The sequence below is a fragment of the Acipenser ruthenus genome, chromosome 25, assembly GCF_902713425.1.
Source record: "Acipenser ruthenus chromosome 25, fAciRut3.2 maternal haplotype, whole genome shotgun sequence".
Taxonomy (NCBI): Eukaryota; Metazoa; Chordata; class Actinopteri; order Acipenseriformes; family Acipenseridae; genus Acipenser; species Acipenser ruthenus.
Window position 1 is genome coordinate 17156046 of NC_081213.1, and position 15196 is coordinate 17171241.

Sequence of the window (15196 nt, forward strand, 5' to 3'; positions counted from 1 at the left end):
ATGACTTTTGACAGTAAACTGTCTTCAGCAACCTCACCTTGTTAGCTGAGTTTGGCTGTTCCTCACCCAGTTTTATTCCTCCTACACAGCTGTTTCTGTTTCAGTTAATGATTGTGTTTCAACCTACATATTGAATTGATGATCATTAGCACCTGTTTGGTATAATTGTTTAATCATACACCTGACTATATGCCTACAAAATCCCTGACTTTGTGCAAGTGTACCTAGAAGAATTGATGCTGTTCTGAAGGCAAAGGGTGGTCACACCAAATATGGATTTGATTTAGATTTTTCTTGTGTTCACTCACTTTGCATTTAGTTAATTGATAAATATAATATATTAACATGTCTATTTTTGAAAGCATTCTTACTTTACAGCATTTTTTCACACCTGCCTAAAACTTTTGCACAGTACTGTATATGCAACCATCCTTTAATGACTACCACCTTAATGGTATACTCTGCAATGCACCAGGTTTGAGACCACTTCATTTGAGCAGCCTTCAATTACATAGGCACCTGTCAACCAAGCAGTCAGCCAGATCTTGCGCATCGTGCCAGGTTTACAATTGAGGAATGCATAGGAGACGGCCCATGTGAGCAAGTTTGTGATGCATAATGCAGGAGTTTGTTTTATTTATTTATTTATTTATGTATTTATTCATTGCCAACATCTAAGAAATGTGGGTCAACTTACTGCAGTGTTTATATGAAAGAAGCATCAAATATTGGACAAGTGAACAATTGAATAGACACTTGACATGCACTAGGAAATACAGTTAGCGTGCTCTAAGAAATGGGTCACTAATTAAATACAGAATCTCCCAGTCTTTTTCTTTTGACATGCCAATACCCCCTGCTTCGGGGAACACAAAACCTGCAATCAGCAAACAGCTTTTCACAGCAATCTCTTGAACTAGACTTGTTGGTCACAGTAGGCTTCTCCAAGTGTAATCAGTGAATCAGTAAATAAATGGGTAAGATACCAGGGTGAGCGCATACAATTTAAAATCTATTCATAAATGCATGAGTGCACTGATAAATGGTGCGGTACAGTGTGTTTTTGAATTGGGGTTAAAGAGCAACTTGCTATGAGAATGAAGTAATACAGTTATCGGAACTAATGTATTCTTCCTGTGATTTAGTCACTTTGTATAATTTTCGGTTTCAGTCATCACATCCCGGTGACGTTTTAAAGCTCAGAAGTTTAAAGGCTAGAGCTCTCAGAATTCTGTATAACCTTCTAAAGTGTAACACTGTAGTGAATGTAACAAACGCCACATGGAACCAATGCAGTATTCCTTAAATGCACTGGATTAAGGTTAATGGTTACACTCAGGTGTGCCAGATGTACCTAGGGTTTAGACATTATTCTGAGAGTTTTGGATACAAAGTAAATCTAAAATAGAAGAGTACATCAGATTATATTTCATACCCATACCAACCTGCTCTTTTAAGGCAATACATGCCCCACACAGTTGTAAAAATGTACACATTTTTAGGTTCCACAAAGGTTGTGAGAAGGTTTGTTAATTTAGATATATTCTTCAAAATATATTCAATTCACAGATACCAGGGCATTTAAGAAACAAGCAGTCTGAGAAATTCAAGGGAAACTACCACAAACCTACATGGTTTTTAAATGTTTTGTTAGGCCAGAGTCTATATTGCATTGTTAAGTACGATCCTGTGTGCTGTAGCTTTACTGTTTTTTTTCCTTGGACGATACTGGCTTAAACAAAGAAGCCCATCGAGCAGGCTCTTAAACACACATTATCCACTAATGCGCTATTTATGGTGCTGTGGTATGCCAGACCATTGCATTTCCTTTCGGAGTACCTCATAAATCTGCTCTTTTGAGATAAACCCCATTGAAATTGCATAGGGCTGCAAATAGATGGAATTGAATCCCTCAGCAGCACTAAATCTCAGAGGAATGTCAGCACTTTCCAAAAATGACCGGACTTAACTGTTCTCCTGAATGTGATGCTTGGACTGTGAAGAATTCCATGACAACCTTACCATATACAGTAAGCTGCTGTTTGCTCTACTTCTGGGTTTAATTTGAAATGCCTCACAGACAAATAAAAAAATATTCCAAGTAATTAACACGTGAAAGCCTCTTATTTTATTTGTTTTTCCAAAATGTTTCAAATGACTTGTTCAATGTGTTTGGGCTAAGGGTGCCTCAGTAGCTCACTTACTAAAAGCACTGAAATTTGGAGTGCTGCGTGAGTCATGCAGGTGTGGTTTGAACCCAACTTGCCCCAGTATCTTGGTAACATCCATTTCTAGGGGTTAAGTTAACAATTGGCTTGACAGCGGGAATGGAGGCTGGTCATTGATCTTTAGTCCTGATGATCAGCAAGTGGTTTGCAGCAGTGGGACAAATCTGGATGTAAATCTGTGTTAACCTTTCGCTGTTTTTAATTCGCCACAGGCCTAAACCAATGATCAGGTCTGTTGAACAGGCTGTTGAACCAGTGAACGATAGTCGTAGGAGAGCTTCCAGCAGATTCTAAAGATCTATATTGAAATCAGTCTGGATCCAAATGAACAACACGGTGTTTGTATCATTTTGACCAATGGGAATTGTAGCCATTTCTGTTAAGGCCGGGGTTTGGATTGCATACATCAAAAACACGTTTAGTGCCTGTAACTGGGTTACATTTCTCCATCCAGCACTGCATGCATTAAACAGACACCAGTGAATGCTGTACTTTACCGTTAAATTGAACTCCATTGTCGGATACAGTAGCAACAAACGCAACACAAGTGTGTGTCATTAAATTAAACATTAATGATACGCGAAAATAAAGGTTGACAAACAAAAGCCCAACACTCACCGTTTTTAGTATACCAATGCAAAATGATTTTTGAACACAAGCCATATCAAGACGGGACGTTCATTACCAGCAACCTGTTTTTCTGCTGTGTATGATGTTCATGAGGACTGCAAATGATGTCACTATGTAACACAATTTTTGTTCCTGGGTAGTAAGTGTTATTTCCTAATTGCTTATGCCTCAAAAGTATAGAAAATAGCTATTATTCCCCACAAACTTTGCTTTTGTGACCAGGACAGTGATATTTTGAAATGTACCTATTTCCAATGAGAAAACGGGCGAATTTGTGTCTTTTCGTTCACATAAAGTCAGAAAAAAACAACATATGAATCCAAATTAACATGTATTTATACTAAAGTAATTAAAAAATGACTACAAAAGATTTAGAAGTGAGTAGTTTTTCGAGATTTACAATTATACTGTAAAACACTTTCACGAATCAGCCCCCAAATGTAGTCTCCTATCATGTTCTCGTTATACTCTCCTTGGTAGCGGCGTTCAAAGTCCAGTATATCCTGGTGGAAGCACTCGCCTTGCTCCTCCGAGTACACTCCCATGTTCTCCTTGAATTTATCAAGATGAGCATCAAGGATATGGACTTTGAGGGACATCCTACAGCCCATTGTGCCGTAGTTCTTCACCAGAGTCTCAACCAGCTCCACATAGTTTTCGGCCTTGTGATTGCCCAGGAAGCCCCGAACCACTGCGACAAAGCTGTTCCGAGCCGCTTTCTCCTTACTAGTGAGCTTCTTGGGGAATTCATTGCACTCCAGGATCTTCTTTATCTGTGGTCCGACGAAGACACCGGCTTTGACCTTTGCCTCAGACAGCTTAGGGAAGAAGTCTTGAAGGTACTTGAAGGCTGCCGACTCCTTATCTAGAGCTCTGACAAATTGTTTCATAAGGCCCAATTTGATGTGCAGTGGTGGCATCAGCACCTTCCGGGGGTCCACCAGTGGCTCCCACTTGACGTTGTTCCTCCCCACAGAGAACTCGGTCCGCTTGGAAGGGTCCACCATGCAGAAGTAGCAGTTGCTTGAGTGGTCAGTGGGTTCCCGCCAAATTCTTGGGATAGCAAACTTCATGGCTCTCTTTTCCCCTCTGTACCATCCTACAGAAATACATTTATTTCACCCATGACTAATGTGCAAGATATTCTCTCAACATTTTTCATATATGATATATTTTTTCAATAACATTGAAAATTGTAAAACATTTTAAAATTAAGAACTTTTACAATTTTAAAAATTAACAAATTTTATAACATAAAATTCCGAGCAACAATTGTCCATCTTACCTTCCAGAGTTTTTTTGCAGTGCTCGCAGGTGAAATGAGGTGCCCAGGGTTTGTCTTGATCCCCGACAGGCATGCCGAAATATGCCTTGTAGGCCTCACACATCTTAGCAGATGCTTCCACGGAGTACTTTTTCGCTCTTGTCTTGATAAATTGGCCGCAGACATAGCAAAATGCGTCTGCCGGATGCTTGCAGCCTCTTGATGCCATCTCAGAAAAATGCAGATATGTATCCACTTAGGCAGCTGGAACTAAACTGAACTGGTGGGCTTAAGGCCCCTGTATTTATACTACTATTTATATTACTGGAAAGTTCTAGAAAGTTCTAGAAGTTACTCCAAGTTTACTCAGCACTGAATCTATCTGGAATGTTCTGGAAAATAGGTAAATTTCAAAATATCACTGTCCTGGTCACAAAAGCAAAGTTTGTGGGGAATAATAGCCATTTTCTATACTTTTGAGGCATAAGCAATTAGGAAATAACACTTACTACCCAGGAACCAAAAAAAAAAAAAAAAAATTGTTACACGGTGTGTTCAGAAAGTCGTTGGTTTGAGGAGCGACAGGTTCGACACTGTGGTGTTGTGGGGGAAAGGGCTAGCAGTACAAGCCTGATAGTTCTTGTGTACAGCTGTAACATGGGGCCACCTTCTGGTAGCAAGTTGTACTGCAACAAAATGTTTGTTTTGGAGTAACCAGGAGAAGAAAGATATTTTTCCATCAAGCACAGTAGAAGCAGAACGTTGGCCAGCAGCAAAGTGTTATGACCCACAGTGCAGTAGTCACAAACCTTAGAGGAATACTCCCATGCAAACTAGGATAACGGACAAGGGTCTACAAGATGAGAATTTTTATCTACTAGAGACCAAAAATGAAATGTTTACTTTTGGAAGTTGTTTCACCTTTTTTTGGTAATATTGTTTTCTAAGTAGGTCTGAACACAGTGTCTGTGTTACTACTTCCAGCTCCACTAACCTCGCCTTTTTGTTTTCAGGTTTTCCTCGGCCCCTCTGGCGAAGCAGAGAAGTATGCCACGATAATGATCCAATCAAACGCTGCCATCGGTGGGGACCTGCTGCTGGACCAATCGCAGGAGTATCTCTACATCATGACTCAGTCCATGGTGGGTGTTGCTTCTAGTACCGCATCTAATGTTCTTAATCTGGATCTCAAGTGCTGTAAGAACCCACACTTAAATCAGAACAATCTAGCCATTATTTTTATTTTTGAATATTACAGCCCTTTTGTTCTTGTGGCATGGCGGAACACTAATTGCAAGGACTCCTGACCACAGCACTGTAAAGGGACAGCACTGTAATTTAGAAATTGGAGTACTCGGTTGAAGAGCGAGATGGGGGGGGGTGGTGGGGGGTTTCAGTTGCGACTTTACCTAGTAAACTCTGAACTTGCCTCCTGTGCTGTCCCTTCCATACATGCCCTCTCACCCTATTACAGACATGCTTTTCTGTCTCAGTACCACTCCAAAATGGCAGTGAACTTTCACAGAACTCCATCCTAATTTTTTAAGATCTCAATCACTTAAATCTGACCTTGGCTACTGTGCTAGTTGAAATCAACCTCCTCTCCCCCCTAAACTAAGCCGAAGAGATTGAACTCTTTTTGTCCAGCCCTCCATGGCTCATACAATAAAGCTCTGGGATTAGCCTGGCTGACCTTCAGTCGTCTTGTTGCGAGGTTACCCCACTTTCTGAAAAGTGTATTATATAGTCTTGGCATAGCTCCGTAGCAGTTTTCTAATGTTTTAATCTGGTTTCTCTGGCTAGGTGGTGAAGCGTCCAGTGGCTGAATGTTCCAAGCACCTAGATTGCCAGTCCTGCCTCTCTGCCAATGATCCGTACTGTGGCTGGTGTGTGCTGGAGGGAATGTGAGTACAAACCAGGGGTCCACCTGTACAGTTAGACGTTTCCAAGTCTTGCAGGCTTCCTCAAAACAAGTTTTTTTTAAAACTGAACTCCCTTTTTAATATACTTACTTTTAAATACAAAAATGCATCGGGTCCACAGTGGCCCGCTTGAAACGTAGGGCGAGGCTTGCAAGCCCGGTTTGAATCCCACTCGGGTTGATCTTTGCTGGGAAACCAGCCCCGATGAGAAGACCAGACGATTTGGATGTTTTAGAACTGAATGGAAAAACAATGGCTTTTTAAAAGTGTTTTAAGCGTGGCTCACGTTTCTATATCCTGCAGGTAATTTGAAGCTAAAAGGATGCTTATTACCTCATCCAAGCTAGTGTCTAGACACAGAAGTGCTGACATCGTAGGTGGTGCGCTCCAGGCGTCAAGAAATAATCGTCAAACTCAGCATCTGCCCTGCTGTTTTATACATAAGCTTATTAGATTTTGGTTTTAAACTGAACCTGGAAAGAGAAATGGTCTGATCTGTAATATTTTAAGATCTTGAATATGGTTACCAATCCATTTCCAGGGCACTTCTCTTCCATCATTGTGTTGGCTTTTCTTCCCCTGTGTATCAGGTGCGGTCGACGGTCCGACTGCCTGCGGTCATCGCTGGCTGGTCAGTGGATGTGGAGCTATGACCAACACCAGCAGTGCCTGAGAGTCCAGTCATTGACTCCATCCAACATCAGCAGGGAGGAGAAGAGAACTGTAAGTACTGGGCATAGCTGGGTGGGAACAATAGGGTGCCATTTCAATTCAGTGGACACTAGTAGTCGTATTGGAAACAGTGGAGAGCTGTGAAACTGAGCCATTGTGGTTCAACCATGAGAAGTATTATGATCATAGTGTGTAAAAAAGGAAGCTTAACATTTTGGCAATGGCAAGCAGGGGGCTTCGTCGCTGTCCCCTATGAAGGTCTGGGTCACAAGCAAAGTGTGTTTGGTGTATTCCACATCAGAAAACCGTCACACAATATAACTCAAATGTCACTCTATGCGTGAGAGAGGCCCAGGACTGAATGGCAGAGGGGGTTCATATAATGAGGTGCCTGTAGAGCTGTGACCAGAAGCTCTCATGCCATCTTTTTGACCTTTGACAGTGACATTGTCCCTCACTTTCCCAAGGCTGAAATGTGCCACATGGTGTGTGATTGTGTGGAGCTCGGTATGTGCTTTGTTTTTTTTCCAAGACCCCTCAACCAGATGTGGCTAATCTGAGGACCATAGTTAGTGCTCATTCTCCATAGTGGTTCCCACTAGGCTATGTGCCAAACCTTGTATAAAAAACAAAGCTGTTAAGCTGCAAGCCATTGCACACCCTGAATCCCTATCCCCACTGGGGCAAAGGGAGAGATTAACCCCACCTCTTCCCTCCCTCCTGTCCTCTCCTCTCCAGATCTTCCTCTCGATCCCTGAACTGCCTGCTCTCGTTGAGGAGGAGTCCTATTCCTGCTTCTTCGAGGACTACGAGAGCCCAGCTGTGCTGACTGAGACCGGGGTTACCTGCTCTTCCCCTGATGCCAACAAGGTCCCACCCATCCGCCAGGGGGAAGGTGAGTGAGCCCGGGCAGGGCAGGGGGCATCCTGTCTGGGGGTGTGCGTGCTACTGGGAGAGGGTCCATAGACAAACAGGACTTTAACCGTTTCTCAAATTTATTTTTTTTACTTTGGACACTGTAGATGACATACATTTATACTACTGCAGGCAGAAATAATAGCATGCCTGCTTGGTTTAAAGAGATGCCAAGGCAGCTTCAGGAAGAATGATAGGGATTACTTCCAGGTTCCGGAGACGCTCTAGAACTGACTTTCAGAATTTAGAACAGCAAGAGTGTCTTCTGAGTTGGACTTCTCTTTTGTAGTTCTGTTTTTTAATAAACGTTTCAAATGCATCAAAGAAACAGCAAGCAGTCGGAGGAATTCTTTGTTTTGCTGTTAAAAATGCAGGTTTCCAGGGAGTTTCTGCTACCGTGTTCTTCCCAGTGCAATCTCTGAGACTCGTTAATCCTGTGTTGTCTTTGCAGACTACGTGACGGTGAGGCTCTCCCTGCGCTTCCTCAATATCACCGTCTCCTCCACGGAGTTCACCTTCTACGACTGCAGTGCTGTGAAACAGCTCTCCAGGAGCATGCCGTGAGTTCACCTCCACCTGCTCTACAGGGAGCCCCATTCTAACCATGTGTTTGAATGTCTCAATAGATACAATAATGTTATGGTCCAGCCACATTGTCCACTAATACCTAACCATCAGGGGGAGAAGAAGTCAACCACAAGTTGTTGAAATCATGACCCAATCTTTACATGCATTCCTGCATGTGATTTTGGGATAATGAAAGCTTATTTTCTGAAACACTTCGCCACATTTCATTACATTTTTGCATGGAGAAGTTTATTACTCCTATTGAGACTTGGTCATGGTGACAGACTTATACAATTTCTTGGTTTCTGTTTCAATCATCCTGACCAGCCTGTTGTTCCAACCATGTTCTTAACATTCAAACCAGTTATGAAGCATGTAACCACTTCATTGTACCTGTTAAGCCTGGTGTGAAATGGCTCTCCAGGGCCATAGTTGCCCATGACTGACATAGGTAATGGAACCCAGTTTTTCGTGGTGCTGACACCTGCACTCCACACAAGTGTGTTAGACGTGGGTAGGAGATGTGTGTGTCGTTGAAGTGCCTCGTTTACTCTGTCTAGGTGTCGTGGATGTGTAAGCAGCCAGTGGGGGTGTAACTGGTGTGTCCATCACCATCTGTGCACCCACAAGCCCACCTGTGAGGAGGGAGTCATCATCTACAACAAGCATGTGAGTCAGGATGTGTGAGTGGGGCTTAAAGGGTTCTTGAAAACCTGCAACATATTGGATAATTTCTTTAATAAAATCCAGTCCTGGAAAATTGGATTTTGAATGTTTTGATGATAATTTTGTTTTTTAAATTCTTAAGTCAAATGCAGCTGAACTTTCAGAATGTTTATCGAATGCCTTAATGTTAAACTTAATATGCCTAAAATTTTGCTCAAGTGCAACAGAAGTTATCTATGACCAGGAGAGTCCCCAGAAATCTTTCACATGGTATGCAAAACTGAACCACACCGACATCCCATCTCATGTCGATACAGACTCTGCATCAACATGCTGTAAGGTGTTTCAGCAAATCGGAGTCCTGCATTTTTGTTCTTTCCTGAGTTTCACAGCACCTACACTGTCACATTTAGAAAACTGCAATCAAATTGCATCACCGTTTCCCTTTCTAAAAATGAATAAACACAGTGCACTGCCATCGAGACAGAACAGCAACTATAGTGACAGCCAATTTGTCCACAACAACAATAAAAGGTACAAATAAACCTATTTGAAACTCAAAACTAGCTCACAAATCTGTTATGCTGGTTCCATTTCTAATCCTTATTCTCACAATCACTACAAGTAATGTAATAGTTACTCACCCCCTAAGCATGGCGTATAAACATAAACTTATAATAATAATCAATAATAAAATAACACAACTTGGCAATTATGTGTTAATGATAAGGAAATGTATTATTCACTTTAGCCGCATTCACACTGGGTCAGTTTTCAAGTGGACTCGGTCTGTTTCGTTTGGTTGATTCAATGTATCAATGTGCTTGCTGTTCACGCTTACCTGCGAGCAAAGGGGCCGAGTTCGTTTTGGATGCCAGCTATGGTGTTTTTGTTTGTGGTCCTTTTCCATTTTTTTCAGGACCGAGTTTGTTTGTGTTCACAATGCAGTTTTCAGGTGCACTCTGCTCGTTTTATATGGTGCGTGAACCGGATCCTGCAAGGCATATTGACAAATGGCAGCTATTGATGTAGTGCTCAGGTTTTTAATGTAGTGTGTTTTAGTTTCTTACATGTTGCTGTAAGCACTGGGGCAGCACTTTGCTAATTCAATGAATACATTTCTTGAATGCAGTTTACTCAATTCTGCACGGTTCTCCTAATGTCAGCATTAAACGAAGTAATAGGAGAAAAGACTTCACTATATTTTACTATTGTTGTGTTTTGTCCAGTTCGGCTTGGATTTTGGTGTCTGACAGCATTTTCTATCAGAGCTTCAGTTTCTCACACTGTCCATGTAGTTTAGGATTACCAGATCTCCAGTGAAAACTGGGACGTTTTATTTTATTTTTTTCTTCAATTCACTGACATCGTAGCAGCTCTGAAGCCGTTAACAAAAATAACAGCATATAAAACAACACAATAATAGTTTCAAAATTAAACATCGGGTGCATTTATTGCAGATCATAACTCCTCCATTATTTACTTTATATTGCCATCTAGGTAAAACATGTTATGTACAAAAAGCCAGATATAAAATATAAATTGGCTATTACCATTTAAACATATGGTATACACATAATCAGAATGATTAAACAAATAATCCATAAGATTGATTGTTTATTTTATTTTTGAATGGTGCTAACACACAACCTAATACATTACTCTGCTATTAACTTGCTGAGCACGCTAATACAATTTTTTACTTAAAAAATACAATAGCATAACTGGGACGATTTAACAAGTTTATCGTTTCCGACCGATACAAAAAATGAAAGCTGAAAACTGTGACACTGTTAATTTTCCCAGAATGTCTGGTAACCCTAATGTAGTTCCCCGAGACGACATTTTTTTTGTTTTGTTTTGTTTTTGTGCTCTACTTGTTTCCTCAGAATATTACCTAAACCATTAAATGTTTACTTCCTAGCCAGGTTACCTTGTATAGTTTGTTTCCTATGTGCAAAAGGACACAGTCAAGCAGTTGATCACATTGAGGTTTAGCAAGCGAACCACTCTGTGCGTTTGCCAAACGGACTGAGACAACCTCTTCAGGTGGACTTGGTATGGTTCATTTCCCAATCAGACTTTATTGTTCACACTTCACACCAAACATAACGAGTGCGACCAAACCCTCTAAAACGGACCCAGTGTGAACAAACTGATAAAATTAAAATACAAATAAAACTTGTATAAATGTGCACTTACCAAGCTCAATCCTGGAAGAGCAGCAGAATTCAGGGAATGCAGTGCTAACATTCAATGATGCCAACATATTTTCTGTGCTCATAACTCCACCACTGTTAAACAGACAGTTTGGTGCTTTTACTAGATTTTTTATTTTTTTCCCTCTGACATCTGGCTTCAACCAACCTTATCTGCTTCTGTTTGCTTATTACTACCACTAAATAAACAGTACAATCCTATAAGCTTAAAATGTCTGTTTCGCTTCAACCGATCGCACAGGATTATATACAAGTCCACACCTATGAAGCCAAAGTCTTGCAAACCATTGTTAATGACCATCCTCATGAGTGAATCAACCACAGCACTCTGAACACTCCTCAAATATTCTTTAAGTAGAATAAGTCTCCTTGTACAAGGAGAATGTATGCAAAATGAAGTAATGCAGAGTAACTTGGAACAGTGTGATTCGTCTGGTCATTCTGTCGTCAGATTTGAATGAGTGCAAGATGGACTCCGAAATGATTAGGTGAACAAAAATGAACTGAAATGTAATTTGTGTTTTTTTTTTTTTTTTTTTTTTTTGCTGTCCATGCTCCTTCCTGTTTTATTTAACTTCTCTGTCTGTCTCTCGTCTGCAGTTTGCCCTTCCTACTTCACCTCCCCCTTCAGTGACGCCAGTGATAGTGTTTTCTACAGCACCTCTGCCCTCCACTTTGGCTCCAACAACATTACCAACAACCGTCCCTACTGTAACAACTACCACCGCCGCCACCACCACCACTACTACTGCTCCCACTACTACAACTACACCTCCCACGACTACGACTACTTCTCCTCCCACAACTACTTCTCCCATGACAACAACAGAGAGTCCAACTACAACAGAGCCCACAACCATCCCAACGACTGTCCAGCCAGCCACAGTTCCCACAACACTGCCTACAACCACAGAACCGACCACCCTGCCAACCACTCTAGCTGCCACCACCACCACCACCACCACTGCTTCTACTGAAGCAACTGCAGTGGCCATGCCAGCCGAACACACGGTACCCGTTTTGGTTGCAGAAGAGACAACTGAAGAGGAGATTGTGACGACAGCCGACTACACCGACCTTCTAACGATGAACCATGCGGTGGAGTTAGATGAGACTGAAGTGCCACCTTCCCCACAGCCTACAGCAGGTGAGGATAGGAACACAAGCCCGTTTACCACCCCAGCTCTCCTTACCTTCCAACCCCTCGTTGCCTCTGTGACTGCTTCCCCCGACCCATCGAATGACACCATCCAGCTCAATGACGCTCTGTCAATAGTAGAACCTCCCCATGACGTCCTGCCGCCCACTGTGACCGCCACCCAAAGCCCGACTGACCCCTCCCCTTTGGAAACGCCTTCTGATTCAGACTCGGAGTTTGAATTCCCCATCGCAGAGATGCAGCCCACTGTGATCTCAGAACAGCTCCTGGACGCTGGCTCGGACCCAGTTCCCTGGTTTGAGGAGGTGCAGATGGAAAATGATACGGCCCCGTTCTCGGCCAGCACGCTCCTTTCTGGAGACGGCGATGCAGAAAATGTGTCCCTCACCTTCCCACGAATGCTGGACTCAGACTTGGAATTCGATTACCAGTATGATTCCCCGGGATTCTACACAGTGGTGAGTGCCAGTCTAAATTTAGAAATGAATGTACTTCTATTCAGGGGCACGCTTCTTAATAAATAATAAATGCCATACAATTAAGCCTTGTCTCATCAACAAACTGTAACAAAGACTCCTTTTACCAGAATGCATGTGATTCTTAAATGATGCTGTGCCATTTAAATGTATTTGATTTTTGTTAGACATGTAAACAGTAACTTTTACAGCCATGTTATCCCCCGCTGTGAATGGCTTGTATTGGAAGTGGTGGTCATACGTACTGTACTTGTCACACTTCACATTTTTCCATATCTGGAGAATGGCTAACCCATTGGAAACTTGCTAGTATCCTTATTTAGCATAAGTTTATTGACTGTCTGATTCAGTGGGAAATAGGGGGGTGTCTGTCCATCATCGCTTAAGATTGGGATTTTCAATATTTTATTGCTAATTCTTCAATACTGTTCTGTATATATGTCACATTCAGCAGCTTTTTCATCATACTGATCGCTGTAGTTTTGAATTTACAGGGGATGTATGTTCTGGCTAAACTTGTTTAAAATGATTCTGATAAACGCTGTGTCTGTGAAGCTCTTACCCTGGTTTGGTGTGGTTCTTGTGCAGGGCGAGGAGGCTGTCGGTGTCAGCTGGGGACCTGCAGACTGCCCCTGTGTGGAGAGTGTCCAGGGGTCAGCCCTGCTGCCTGTCAACGTGGAGAGGAAGATCACACTGCTGGGCAAGAACCTCCACCTCTTCCAGGTACCTCAAGGAAATCTAGAATCAAACCTATTTCACAAAGTGTCCATCAAGAGAAGCAGTGATAACCTACTGGTTATCTTTGGGTTTATTCCCCAGCTGATTTAAAAAAAAAAATACTAGGTGTTGGAGAACTTGTGTACTTGTATACCCCAAATACGTAATACATTACTTGGCAGTAATTGATTAAATTAATTTGTATTGCTATTGGCAGAATGCCCTCTCTAGAATCAGGAAACCCTATAGACTGAGTATTTCTTTGCTGGCGGTATGCCCATAGCATGTATTTTTTATGTATTGCAGCCTATTATTTATGCCAGCATAATTACAAAAAGAAAATCAATGATCCACAAGTTTCTCAGCCTGTTATTGAACGAGCAAAAGATACTGAAGCTCTCAAAGACTTCAAGTTTTGAATACCAGATAATCTTTTTATTCACAATCCACACCCCTAAACAATATCACTGCAGTGTTAAGAGTGGATTGTTGCAATGTTCTCCTCTTGTTCTTTGCTGAAGGATCACGAGCTGGATTACGAGTGTGTGTTTGTGATCGAGGGGAGGATGGTGGTCGTGGACACCTATGTGGAGACTGACGAGCTGGATCCATCCCTGTATTACCTCACCTGCCAGCTCCACCGGGTAGGGAACACCAGATATACCTTCTTGAAGTAGCTAAATAGAGGGCCGTTTTTTCAAAAACAAGTTCTGATTAGATATTTAAAGTTCGGTTTTGTTTGACTGCTTAATCAGTTCACTGCTATACTGTAGCTGTTCCACATAAGCTGATCCCAGCTCTCTTGCTTCCTCCTGTTGCAGTACACCTACTCCGCCCAGCAGGAGGACTATAACGCTGTGGTCTACATCAAGAGGAGGGACACCTACCGCGTGGACAGCGCTCAGGATCTCTATGGTAGGTTACTGAAGCAGTGAGGTCAACTAGACGTTTCAGCTCATGTCTTCAATACAGCACGGATAAAAACGTTCTCCGAAAGTCATTGCTACATTTCCATTTGCAACTGGGAGCACGGTTTGAAATCGGGCTTGTTCTTTTACACCGGCAGGAGATCGAGATTCAATTAATTAGAAATTAATTAACTGATTTCATGGTGCAGATGGAAATGTGGCTTTAGAAAGAAACAGCGTGATGTATTTTTAAGTTATGCCTCAGAGTGGGTATGCATACCCTTTTAACCCTGTCCTGAAGCTTGCAGTGTGTCGTTTTGTGTTGCAGTGACCCTGTATAACTGTTCGGCGGGGCGAGCTGACTGCAGTCGCTGTCAGACTGCAGATCCCAAGTACAGCTGTGTGTGGTGTGGAGGGGGGCAGTCCAGCTGTGTTTACAAGGAGTCCTGTACTGAGGAGATCAAGCAGACCTGCCCTGCACCCCTTATTCACTCTGTGAGTAGCACAGACCTTCCCCTTTCTGTTACATGAAAACAGTGTCCGGACCAAACGTACAGTGATAACAGACCTTAAAGTGGTGGAAGCAACAAAGTAATGCCATAAGTCTTGCATGTTGCGCACCTCCATTTGTTGCATAGGTCTCAACTGTGCAGGTTTGAAAGAAACAGATGTTGTAGCCATCAGGCATTTTCATTTGAAATCCTCATGTTACTTGGTTAAAAAAAATTCTCAGTTGTTATGCCTTATTCTCAGGATGTCACTTCCTATGTAATTTCACCACGGCAGTGTCTTCTGTGTCAAAGCCAATAGGGGAAGCAGTAGGTTGGTTAATGATAGGAGAGAAGGTATCAAA

General features: G+C 42.2%; 1 protein-coding gene across 3 annotated transcripts in view; it reads left to right on the forward strand.

The window, feature by feature from the left end:
• Positions 1 to 15196, forward strand: part of LOC117413893 (plexin-B1-like) — a 136010-nt gene that overhangs the window by 99641 nt on the left and 21173 nt on the right. For all 3 annotated transcript variants that reach the window (XM_058999443.1, XM_058999445.1, XM_058999444.1), the window contains 11 exons: positions 5136 to 5264; positions 5926 to 6026; positions 6635 to 6767; positions 7455 to 7611; positions 8083 to 8191; positions 8759 to 8867; positions 11684 to 12700; positions 13307 to 13441; positions 13957 to 14079; positions 14257 to 14350; positions 14672 to 14838. In XM_058999443.1, coding sequence (XP_058855426.1) covers positions 5136 to 5264; positions 5926 to 6026; positions 6635 to 6767; positions 7455 to 7611; positions 8083 to 8191; positions 8759 to 8867; positions 11684 to 12700; positions 13307 to 13441; positions 13957 to 14079; positions 14257 to 14350; positions 14672 to 14838 — 2274 coding nt within the window. The remainder of the gene's footprint in view (positions 1 to 5135; positions 5265 to 5925; positions 6027 to 6634; positions 6768 to 7454; positions 7612 to 8082; positions 8192 to 8758; positions 8868 to 11683; positions 12701 to 13306; positions 13442 to 13956; positions 14080 to 14256; positions 14351 to 14671; positions 14839 to 15196) is intronic.